The sequence below is a fragment of the Halyomorpha halys genome, unplaced genomic scaffold, assembly GCF_000696795.3.
Source record: "Halyomorpha halys isolate HHAL.00 unplaced genomic scaffold, Hhal_1.1 Scaffold765.1, whole genome shotgun sequence".
NCBI lineage: Eukaryota > Metazoa > Arthropoda > Insecta > Hemiptera > Pentatomidae > Halyomorpha > Halyomorpha halys.
Genome location: NW_027113294.1, coordinates 138,330 through 151,209, shown reverse-complemented (window position 1 = coordinate 151,209; position 12,880 = coordinate 138,330). Strand labels below are relative to the sequence as shown.

Sequence of the window (12,880 nt, the reverse complement as noted above, 5' to 3'; positions counted from 1 at the left end):
TCATTACAAAATAAAGATAAGCGAATTGAAAGGAAACGTCATTACATTATTATTATTATTGCTTTATTAGTTATAAAAACACAAAACATTACAAAGACAAACTACGAGCAAGTAACTAATACAACAAACAAAAGGTAACGAGTTCAGCTGGTCTGTTGCGTGACGTCATTCTCCCTTTAACCGACTCTCAACCATGTTGTATGTTATATCGTTTTAACATGCTAAAATACGGACATATTTCTCCATTTAACACGCTTTAACATATTAAACTAAAGACTATGAATACCCCTAGTATTAACTGGTTATGACAATACTTAAAGGGTAACAGTATAGAATAAATAAATGTTAAGAGTTATCTCTTTTAGGTCTGAATGATTTATTGTTTTATTCTTTACATGAAAATTGTTAATTGTGTATACGATGAAATAAAATATGATATAAACGAGGTACATTGAATTGCTACTCCTTGTTACATTGATAGGTTCGAGTCTGGTCATTCCAGTCGTTTTTGTGGATTGATAACTTGAGGATATTTGACTTCTCTACGGGCGTCTCTTTTGTAGTAGTAGTTATCTAAAAAAATATAGATCATTATTTATAGACAACACATTCAATAACGACCCAGTAATATGTTTTGGAATGTAACGACGCTCCTTCACTTATAAAGAATAGGTATGGGTTATTTCCGTAGTCGGTTTCTTATTAAATGAAATCATTTTTATTAAAGGAAGATTTTCTTGGTGCAGTAAAAAAAACTCTTAACAGTAATTATAGTATTTATTATGAGCCATGATGATGTGAGAGGGCAGTTATTTTAATTAAAAAAACCGGTGCTGTGGACACGTAACACAACTTTTCTTACCACCATATAAATGGTCTATAAAATAGTTTGTTAAGTTTATCTTCATAGGAGTAGTAGTTTTCATGATATTTGCTAAAATAAATTGATTTATAGTTTTTCAGACAAATTTGTTTGTGTCAAATACATATTCATATGCGAATATCATAAAAAACTAAGAAGATACGTCACATAAACTACTTGATAGTAAGTTCAATTCCCTTTATTTTGAATGCTGGCAGACATATGTACGTCTTACTGTTCTAGAGATATATTTTTTCAAAAATCAAACATTTTAATCCGAACAACTAGAAATTAACATTTTGTGAATTTATTTTGTCAAACATCGTAAAAACAAAGATAAACGTTATAAATTACTTTATAGAACATTTAACTAGAGTTTATTTGAGTGCTGGCAGACATCGGAACGTCTTATGGTTTCTAAAACAAAGTTTTTCATAAATAAAACTTATTGTCCCTACAACTATAGATCAATTTATTTTAGTAAATATCGTAAAAAGTACTACTCCTAAACGTAATACTACTTTATAGTACATTAAACTAGCTTTACTTTGAGTGCTAATAGACATCTATACATCTCATAGTTCTTGAGATATAGATTTCTCAAAATAAATTCACTAACTGCTAATCTTTTAGTACAATTTTATGAAATGTTGCTTTTTAAAAGCTATATCTTGATAACTATTGAACGTAAATAGCTCTATTAGGCTCATATTTGAGCAAATTTATTCTACTTTAAATGACGTTCTCTTAGGTTTTCTATTGTCGTAGGCAGTTTATAGATATAGAGCTTTGAATGAAAAAGTAATTTTTTTAATGTTTTGAAACAGCCACCATTTTTTATTGCCCCTATCTATACTTGGCAGACTCTTCAATTTTGACTAGTAATTATACATAGTTTTCATTAAAGTAATAAAAAATTAGCGTGAAATATTTGACTTTTTTTCTCCTCCTGGGTTCTTATACTATTACTATATATTCCATGAATAGGTTATTTTTTTCAATTCTATTTTGTATAGATTTTCATGACTAGTTATTATAATTAACAATTTTCCTGAGGTAAGATTGCTAAAAATAATAGTGGTCCATTGTTACATAATTTTTTTTTAATTAACTCTTGTGGCTTATAGCTATCGAAGTTATCAATTCCGATGAAATCCAACTATACAACTTTAATATTTGCTGGGGGAGATGGATTTTATGTTTAGTTCATTTTGATCAATAGTACGACCTTGAACTTCCATAACGTTTGCATGTCATCATGAGGTCATCCTGTTTACAGTAGAATATATCTATAATCATTGGCAGAGCTAACCAGATATTCCATCAGGGGAGGAGGTGACAGAAGAGTCGCTCTCTCGGAGATATTTATATATATTAAATACCACTTTATATGTAATCTTTACACTTTCTTGAGGCTGGTTATTATTGTATTAATAAAGTTTTGAAAATACTATGATTTTACTTAAAGAAAATAATACATTCAAAAGAAAAATACTTTAATAAATAATAAATTTACATATAAGAAAACATTAATTATACTGTGAATTTTAAAACAGACACAAGAAATCTGAACCAAAACCAATAAAGAAGAAAAAAATAAAAATATAATTATTGGATTCTAACGAGAAAATCCGAGACTGCCAAATCTTTCCAGGATGCATTTCAGCTTCCTTATCTTTTATTAAATTGTTTTATTCTAGACAGAAAAAAAATTTATATTTGTTACTCCCAACTCAAGAAACCTTTAAGTATGAATTAAATAACAACTGCGAAATAAAACATTTTTGTTCATAATGAGATATAGCGATTTTTTTCCGCTCTGGCACCACAGTGCGTCGTTGGTCCCGTGTTACTGGATTCATGATAAGGTGTAGATTGTTGACCGTAGATTAATATGTGGAGAAAACGGTCGGAGGGTGCGGTCAGCAAATATTTATTCGTGTTGAGGTTTCGACCTGAATTAGTGGTCTTCATCAAGGAGCTTAGTTTAGGCATTTTAGAAAAAAAATTCGTTGTTCAAAATTTTGGGCCAAGCGTTTTATGGAGAGATCAAAGAGAATTTATTTGAGATTTGAGATTGGGGAAGGATGATTTAAGGAACGAGAAACTTAAATTAGATGGGACTGGAGTGGAAACATTTAGAATAGATACTGATGAGGAGTCTGGGCTGGAGCATCGTTAAGAAAAGAAGAAGGAGATAGATGAGTAGTAACAGGTCGAGTTAAATAAGTTGAATAAGAGTACTTTTTTTATCGGCCAAGACTCCCATTGGAGTCCTATACTGTCAACCATGGTTGGGAGTCAAGTTTTTCATTTTGTAGGGCCACCGCTCAATGAAAAAAGTCAACGCCTCAGAACGGATTCCAACCGGGACTGCCAGCAATTTCAAATTGGTTATACTGGGCTTAACCAACTGTAGCGGGCGGCCTTGAGTTCTAATTTGAAGAATTCGCATTAGAAAGGACCTGTAGAGTTGTAGAATTATGATGAGAAGAGATGTGTAAAGGTGAATAATCTGGCTTATTGTTGACGAGATCTAGATAGGTTGTTTATTCTTGTGTAGTGACAAGTGTGTGGATGGTTGTCGTACCGTCGCACACTGGGGCCGAATGGCCAAAAAGTGGAAAAAAATCAATATCTCGAGAACGGATTAACACAGAAACTTGGGGCCGATTTCATTCGATTCAGAACAAAAAAATACATCAAGTTCAACTGTTTTTATTAAAATTTTGAAGGAAATTAAAGAACTAATGAGGAAATGAAAGCCTATTGATTAGATAAAAATATCTAAATTTTCAGAATAGCATGTACTCATCAAAACAAGTATTTTGAGTGTATATTTAAGTTAAATAATGCTTACAATTAAGAATTCAAGGAAGAATAAAAGACTGGAGAATTTATTATATAATAATACCAGGAATTAAAAGTCAAAGGTTGTTAAAATTGAAAAGACACAATTTCAAATTTAAGGAAATTAGATTAACAGTTCCTTAGCTGTATCACTGATTTCCAGGGTTTTTTTCCTTGGTTCGGGTCTCTTGTTCGTGATAAAAGGATCCGAAGTCTCCAGTAGCTTGTGGAACACGTCTTCGTTGGTATTTATACGAGACATTTTCCGCGAGTTACTGATCCTGAAAGTCTTGTTATCCTTATTTCTACGTTCTTATGCCTCTTCTGAATTCATGATAAGGTGTAGATTGTTGACCCTAGATTAATAATTGGGGATGATGGTCGGGGGGGGGGGGTGCGGTCAGCAAATAAAAATATTTATTCATGTCGACGTTTCGACTTAAATTTCAGGTCTTCATCAGAGATTTTAGAGAGAGGTGAAGACCAAATTTGTCAACCAAATGAAGAAAAATAAGTCAATTATTTTCCCTAAAATTTTTATTACTTTAATGAATTCCTCAAGGTAGTATCCTTGGTCCCATCCTCTACACCGTCTATATAGCTGACATTCCAACCAATCCTAACATTATCCTCACCACGTATGGCGATGATACATGTGTGTTCACAGTTAATAATAACCCATTAATTGTATCCCAAAATCTCCAATCCCATATCACAGCCCTCGAAGATTGGTGTCGTAATTGGAGGATTAAGATAAATTCCAACAAATCCCATCAAATTACCTTTACCCTTCATCGTAAACCTACTGACTTCCCTACAGTTTCATTTAATGATGTTACTCTTACTCCTGTCGAACAGATCCGCTACCTTGAACTACATTTGGACAAACGATTAACCTGGAATCCTCACACCAGACTAAAAAGACTGGAAACTGCACGTCGATTTCGACTATTACAGCACTTACTAGACAAACGGTCTAAACTTCCAACACAATGTAATAAGGCCAATCTGGACATATGGAGTTGAGCTTTGGGGCTCCACTAAACCTTCGAATTGCTCTCGTATTCAATCCTTACAATCCAAAATCCTTCGTAAAATCCTCAATGCTCCTTACTTTGTCAGAAATAAAATCATACATAAAGACCTTAATGTTCCGTATGTAACCGATCTAGCCCGAACCAGATATCACTCCTTCCATTATAAACTCTCTAACCACTCAAACCCCCTAGTTTCTAATCTTGCATCCTCTTCCATTCCTGACAATCCTCCGAGGCGCCTGAAAAGAAGATGGCTACGAGACCAGGTAATGTAAAATGTCATTAGAGTGCTACCAATGGGTAGTTTCTCTACACGCCTGTAACACTCCAATTTAACTTAGATCAGATTTACTAAATGTTTTATAATGTACAGTTGTAAATAGAAATAAATAAATATTAAAAAAAAAATAATAATGAAAAATTCTTATGATTACTAGTCAAAATCGATGAGTCTGCTAAGTACAATTAAGGGGCATACAAAATAGCGGCTGCTTAAAAAAGGTTAAAAAAAATCATTTTTCAATCCGAGCTGCATATCTTTGAAACTACCAACAATACTAGAAAAGATAATAGAATATCATTTAAAGTAGAGTAAATATGTTAAAATATGATCCCTAATAGAGATGTTTACGTTCTGTAGTTCCCGAGATACAGTTGTTTTTAAAATAACATTTCAGAAAAAATGTGCTGAAATATCAGTAGTTAGTGAATTAATTTTGGAAAAACTATCTCAGGAACCATGATGCGTACACATGTCTATTACCACTCAAATTACGTTCTATTAAGTAGTTTATCATAGTAGGAGTAGTCATTTTAATGATGTTTGCCATAATAAATTAAAAATATGTTCTGATTTCTAGTTGTTCGGACAAAACGTTTGGTTTATGAAAACCTATATCTAAGGACCATTAGACGTACAGATGTTTGCCAGTACCTAAATTAAAGCTAGTTGAATTTCTTATTAATTACTATAAAGTTCAGGTCAAAACGTCGGCATGAATGAATATTTTTGTTTATTTGCTGACCCCCCCCCCCCCAATCCACATTTTAGTTCATAATTTTAGCATTCCCTGGTCTTCAGAATTTTTTTTTAATGTCACAAAAAATGCCGAAACTTCTAAACACGAAACTACCCAATACTTTGGTCGAGTGATGCAAGGATCGCACCTGGCTGTTTACAATTAATTATTAATAGCTAGAATTTTGCATAGAATTATTTTTTTTTTTTTTACTTTTACCAATAACTGGTTATCACTTTTAGATTTGAAGACCTTAAAGACTCACCAGATAGTTTGTGATTGAGACCAGGAGGAAGATTTGGGGGCTCCTTCGGTGTCCTCGGGGCCATCTCTGAGGGGAAGCGGTTGTTGGGGAAGTAGTAAGGCCGTCCTAGAAGGAAGCGGCGTAACGCCTGCATGAATGGGCTCAAGTTCCTTTTTTCGATCATCTTTTTCTCTTCAAGGGCTATTCATTCAATTTGGAAATATGATGGAGGGGAAAAAAAAACTCTAAAAGAGTTTACCGAACTTTTACAAAAAATTTTTTACAACTAATAAAACATCTGTTTTAATTATCATAAATAATTATTAAAACTATATTATTGATTTAGTTACAATTTTAATACATTTACTGCCGAAGGGAGTATTATTGGTTTAATTTTAATTTTTTTTTTGTGACAAATCCCATCACAACATTCACAATCCGTCTTGCCACATGTCCTCCAGTATACATCGAAAAAGAACCAATTCAGTAAAATATCTAGAACTCATTTTCGATGACATGTAGACCCGGCTTGTATTATATAAGCGCCTAAAGCTATTAGTACCTATTAATACTATATTGAAGAAAATTCAAAAAGACTGACCAATCAAAGTATGCTAAAAATTTTGTTAGGAGTGAAAGTTGATATTCGTTTTTAGAATGAGAAACCCCTTAAATCGAATTAAGGAAAAATAAGAAAACAATTACTTTTGCCAAAAATGTTTGCCTTATTTGGGCCTCTGATTTGAATCGAAAATTAAAAAAAAAAAAATTAATTTAAAACATGAGTCTACCAACCTACATCAAACTTGGCAGAGGTTTAGGGCTCTATATACTGCACCTAATAGCACAAGAGACCAAGAGGAAAAAAAAAAGGCAGTTATTTCACCATAATTTTTTATTACTTTTATGAAAACTATGTATAATTACTAGTCCAAATTGATGAGTCTGCCAAGTATAGGTAGTGGGAATAAAAAAGGGCTGTTTTAAAACGCTAAAAATAATTAATTTTTGCATTCGGAGGTCTATATCTTTATAACTACCTACAACAATAGAAAATCTAAGAGAACATGATTTAAAGCAGAGTAAATTTGCTAAAATATAAGCCCTAATAGAGCTATTTACGTTCAATAGTTCTCGAGATATAACTTTTTGAAAGCAACATTTCATCAAAATGTTGTACAGAACGTACTGAAAGATCAGTAGTTAGTGAATTTATTTTGAAAAATATATATCTTAAATATCATTTGACGTACAGATGTCTGTTAGTACTCAAATTAAAACTAGTTTAATGGGCTATAAAGTAGTTTATTAAGTTTATGTTCGTAGGAGTAGTAGTTTTCATGGCATTTGCTAAAATAAATTCATTTATAGTTGTTCGGACAAATTTTCAAATTTACACTCAAATATGAATATAATAAAAACTACTAACCCTATGAAGATAAGTATCATAAACTAATTTATAGTAAGTTAAATGTATTTTGTTTTGAGTGTTGGCAGACATATGTGCGTCTTATGGGTCTAGATATATATATATTTTTAGTCAAACATTTTATACGAACAAGTAGAAATTAACAGTTTGTGAATTTATTTTGTCAAATATCATAAAAACTACTACTCCTACAAAGATAAACGTTAAAATTTAACTAGCTTTAATTTGATTGCTGATAGACATCTGTTCGTCCTATGGTTTCTCAAATAAACTTTTTTTATGAATCAAACTTACTGTCCGGACAGCTATAAGTCATTTTATTTTAGAAAATATCATGAAAACTACTATTCCTACGAAAGTAAAGGTCATAAACTACCTTATTGTGCGTTAAACTAGTTTTACTTTGAGTGGTAATAGACATCTACACGTCATATTGTTTCTGAGATATAGATTTCTAAAAATAAATTAACTAACTACTAATCTTTTAGTACATTTTTTATGAAATGTTGCTTTTTAAAAAGCTATATCTCGGGAACTATTGAACGTAAATACCTATATTAGGGATTATATTTCAGCAAATTTACTCTTCTTTACATAATGTACTTTTAGATTTTCTAGTGTTGGTAGTTTTTACTAGTAATTATACATAGTTTTCATTAAAGTAATAACAAATTAGGGTGAAATAACTGCCTTTTTTCTCCTCTTGGGCTCTTGTACTATAAGAGAACAAACCGGGTCTAATTAAAGAAATTAAAATCGGAGATATAGAATAAAACGTTTTAAAAGTTTTTCTTCATTTGAAACTAATTTTTCGTTCTTATTATATTAAAAATAAATAAATAAAAAAAAATATTATTATATTAATAGACAGTTGTATAATATGGTTGGGATATGAGTTAACAAGCGCGTAATTTGGCTAAAGATAAAATGTCAATCTCGGTAAAATGGCTTGGGATGATTTGGCAATATTGGCAAATTCATTTGGGAGAATGTTTTGGTCAAACAGTTTGCTATAGAAACCAGGCAACGATTGGACATCGGTCAGTCTACCCCGACAGCTAGCAGCGTATAGGTTTGTTCTAGTCATTATATGTCTAGATAATTTTATATATTTGCAAAAGAAAAAAATATCATAAATAAAACTTGATAGATCTAATATGTTATATTGTACATGATTTAAGTTTTCTTTTCATTATATAAATCGATGGATTACTTGACAGTGGTTCTAAGTATATTTCCACTAGCCTTATGTAAAATTCGAAAATACATAATTTTCTTAAAATAGAGAACTATTAATTATATTTTTCGTTAAGTTATTGGACATGTACTTAGCACCCATTTTAAGTAAGTCATCTAAATGATATCATTGGTTATACTGGGGTATTTCGTAAGTCCCAAAAAATTAACAATACTTTTTCCATGCAAATTAAAATTAAAAACATATAATTATAGACATTTAATCAAAATCATCGCTTTTAAATTTTTTTTCGGATTTTATAAATTCTTTTGAGATGTCTTTTACATACGTTTTATTTTAAAAATAAATATTTAAAAAAATTTCTGTCTTGATATCACAGGTTAAGTGATAAAAGTTAATCTTTAAAAATAAATAAAAGACGCTTAAATAAGTAGTTACCTTTGTAAGACTTGTTGCATCATTTCGATTGACCGTTTATAATCTATTTTTTTTTTCTTATTTGTTAATTATCTAAGTATTTGTATGAGTGTCCATGTTACATAAGTGTTCCTTACGAATTAATCGATTATTTTATGTTCTTTTATTTTATTTTTAATTTGGAATATTTAGGTATCTTAGTTTATTTTCATGTTGAATCGTTGTATTGTTTAAACTGAGACTTTTCTATTTTTTCCGTTTCCGGTTAGATTTGTTTTCTTTGAACGGTGTATTTGTGTTATATTGAAGCGATTTAGTCACAGAATAAAAGGAAAATTGTCAGGGTGCAAACAAAGAAAAAACTCAAATATTAACAAGACTTATTTGAGGTTTTTTTCTGTGACCGCACTCGGACAATCTTTCTTTTATTACCACACACGGTAAATTTTCTATCTATGTACCAAAATAAATTACATACATTTGTTTGTAGGAAGATAGTCCGGGTAAAGGTTAATCAGGAATTAACGGTTAATAAAAGGAATCAAAATAGAAGAAGAAAACTATTTATTGTTAACCAACAACTAAATGAAAAAACAAGATACAAACATTGTAAGAAATGACTGAAAATTTAAATAAAAAAACATTTTAAAACTATTGTTTTCTTTATAAATTATATAAAAAAAAAAAATAATAATAATTTAAGGAAGTATACATATAGGTGGACTAGTAACTAGTTACTAATAAATACAACCAGGTATGATAGAATTCTAAAAACAGATCTAGACTGATAAAGTGTAGAAAAATACTCTTTAGAACTAGTTATAAATATGGTAAAGAGGTATTGTGTAAAAGGTAAAACAGATTGGTGAAGGAAATATGGCTTAGGTGAGGTATAGTAATATGCAAAAGTGGGATATTAAGAAAATTAATAAAAATAAATAATTTATCTCATATATTTATTGTAATATTAAATAAGATATTACAATAAATATATGAGATAAATTAATAAAAATAAATAATTTATCTCATATATTTATTGTAATATTAAATAAGATATTATATGTTTCTGTCAGTCTATCTATCCATATAAGGGGTATTATTGATGTGTTTTACCATGTTAAATGTTATAAGTATAGGATTATGAGCAGTCCTATTTAAATTCATGTTAAATGCATAAGAGCTCCTAGCGGATTTTCTGAGCAACTTGCTTTATAACCTTTCCTTCCAATACTTCATGTCATTTTCACTTCTATGTTTTGATTCATTATTATTATTGTCATCCATTGCTTTATTAGTAATTAAAACATTCAGAACAATATAACCACAAACTACGAACAAGTAACCTAACACGACGACTAATAAAATGGTGACAACCTCAGCTGGTTAGTTGCGTGACCTCATTCTTCATTTAACAGACCTAGCAACAGACTCTCAACCATGTTATATTGTTTTAACATGGTAAAGGAAGGAATTATTTCTCCATTTAACATGCTTTAACATGTTAAACTAAAGATCATGAATACCCATATATTATAAAAAATCTTACTTTTCCTAAGGGTTAACAGAAGAATTGGGGAAATATTTTTACCTGACTTTCTTTTTCCCAACCTCCTCAGTTGTCATCTTTGTTTCAATCTGACAGGTACTTCCTCTATGTTAATTATTTATTTTTATTAATTTTCTTAATATCTTCCTTTTACATATTACCATTGCACACCTAAGCCATATTTACTTCACCTATCTGTTTTACTTTTTACGCCTAACTGTTTACCATATTTATAACTAGTTCTAAAGAGTATTTTTCTACAGTTCACTGGTCTAGATCTGTATTTAGAATTCTAGCTCACTTGGTTGTATTATGAGTAACCAATTTCTAGCCAACCTATATGTATACTTCCTTAAATTTATATTATTTCTTTTTTATACACTTTATATGATTTAGCCCTGAAAAAAAAGTGGGGTGAAACGTTGGTTATTCATAAATAGTTTTCTTTTACTATTTTGATAGCTTTATTGACCGCCACCCGGACTATCTTCCTACAATCTACTTTAGGGGTATTCATGATATTGTGTTAAATGTTAAATGTTTTACCATGTTAAATGTTATAACTATAAGATTGTGAGCAGCCCTATTTGAAGTCATGTTTAACGTTAAATGCATAAGAGCCCTTAGCGGATTTTCTCAGCAACTTGTTGTATAAGCCTTTATGTTTATAACCTTCCTTCCAGACCCTCATGTTATTGTTTACTTCAGTTTTGATTTAAGTAATTAATTACAACATGCCTAGAGTGAGTGAAAAGTGGAATTTGTGTGAAAGTTTAGCTTATGAAATGAAATGAAAAAATAACTTTATTCTGGGACATATGTCCCCTAAGAATAATTACATGGTTCATATAGTGAGATTTTTATCTGGCGAGCGTTTACAAATTTTCAGATAGTAGAATGAAATTACAATGTTTTTTTTTTCTCAAATGTATCATTAAAATTATCCATTCTGGTTTAATAACAGGGATATGAATACCACAAACACACGAAAGAACTGAGCTGTCACAACAAAAATGGCGGCGATCTCTACTGGTCTATTGTGTGACGTCATTCTCCATTTAACAGACCAAGTAACAGACTCTCAGCCATGTTAAATGTTATTTCGTTTTACCACGGTAAAAGAAGGCAATTTTTTTCGATCTAACATGAGTTTTTCCATTTAACACGCTTTAACATGTTAAACCAAAGATCATGAATACCCCTATTATATGTTATAGCGTTTTAACATGGTAAAATAAGGAATTGTTCCTCCATTTAACATGTTAAACTAAAGATCATTAATACCCATATATTATAAAAACTCTTACTTTTCCTAAGGGTTAGCAGAAGAAGTGGGGAAATTTTTTTACCTGACTTTCTTTTTCCCAACCTCCTCAGTTGTCGTCTTTGTTTCAATCTGACAGGTACTTCCTCTATGTTAATTATTTATTTTTATTAATTTTCTTAATATCTTCCTTTTACATATTATCATTGCACACCTAAGCCATATTTACTTCACCTATCTGTTTTACTGTTTACCATATTTATAACTAGTTCTAAAGAGTATTTTTCTACAGTTCACTTGTCTAGATCTGTATTTAGAATTCTAGCTCACTTGGTTGTCTTATGAGTAACCAATTTCTAGCCAACCTATATGTATTCTTCCTTAAATTTATATTATTTCTTTTTTATACACTTTATATGATTTAGCCCTGAAAAAAAGTGGGGCGAAACGTTAGTTAGCAATTAATAGTTTTCTTCTACTATTTTGATACCTTTATTGACCACCACCCGGACTTTATTTAATTTCGAATTGATTCGTAAGTAAAATTTATAATTTTATTGTTCCCTTAGATAATTATGGAACTATATTACAATCCATTGAGCCGACCATCCCTGTCAGTAATTTTGCTCTCGAGAGCTTTGGAACTCAATCCAGAGCTGAAGGAAATTGACATCCTCGGTAAGGAGCAGTACACGGAAGAATATATGAAGGTATTTAAAAATGAATTTTTATAATTATATCAGAAATATATTTTTAGGTTTTTGTTGAAAATAATAACTATTTTCCATGTTACGGATTTATATTTCCTTAATAAAGAATTTCATGAGACTTTAGACTTGATTAATTTGTTTTGTTTTACAATGTTTGTATTTTTAGTATTCTTTTATTATTTATAATTAATTTGTAAAGAACTTTATAATACATTTTGATACCAATCCTAACACTATTCTCACCACGTATGCCGATGACACGTGTGCTCGCTGTTAATAATAACCCATTAATTGTATCCCAAAA

General features: G+C 30.4%; 1 protein-coding gene and 1 long non-coding RNA gene across 3 annotated transcripts in view; one reads left to right on the top strand and one right to left on the bottom strand.

Moving 5' to 3' along the window:
* Window positions 1–352: 352 nt before the first annotated feature.
* LOC136796620 (uncharacterized) lies at window positions 353–6,322 on the bottom strand. The gene is made up of 2 exons (XR_010844370.1): window positions 6,034–6,322; window positions 353–573 (listed from the first exon to the last, which is right to left on the bottom strand). It is a non-coding gene; the product is annotated as an uncharacterized lncRNA (long non-coding RNA).
* A 2,132-nt stretch (window positions 6,323–8,454) lies between these two features.
* LOC106686030 (glutathione S-transferase 1-1) overlaps window positions 8,455–12,880 on the top strand; it is a 12,874-nt gene continuing 8,448 nt past the window's right edge. Inside the window, exons 1-2 of one of the 2 annotated variants that reach the window (XM_014429111.3) lie at window positions 8,455–8,513; window positions 12,436–12,576. In XM_014429111.3, the coding sequence (XP_014284597.1) occupies window positions 12,442–12,576 (135 nt within the window). In that variant the 5' untranslated portion in view covers window positions 8,455–8,513; window positions 12,436–12,441. Of the gene's footprint in view, window positions 8,514–11,919; window positions 12,006–12,435; window positions 12,577–12,880 lie in introns of those variants that run through there. The other variant, XM_014429112.3, reaches the window with a different exon arrangement.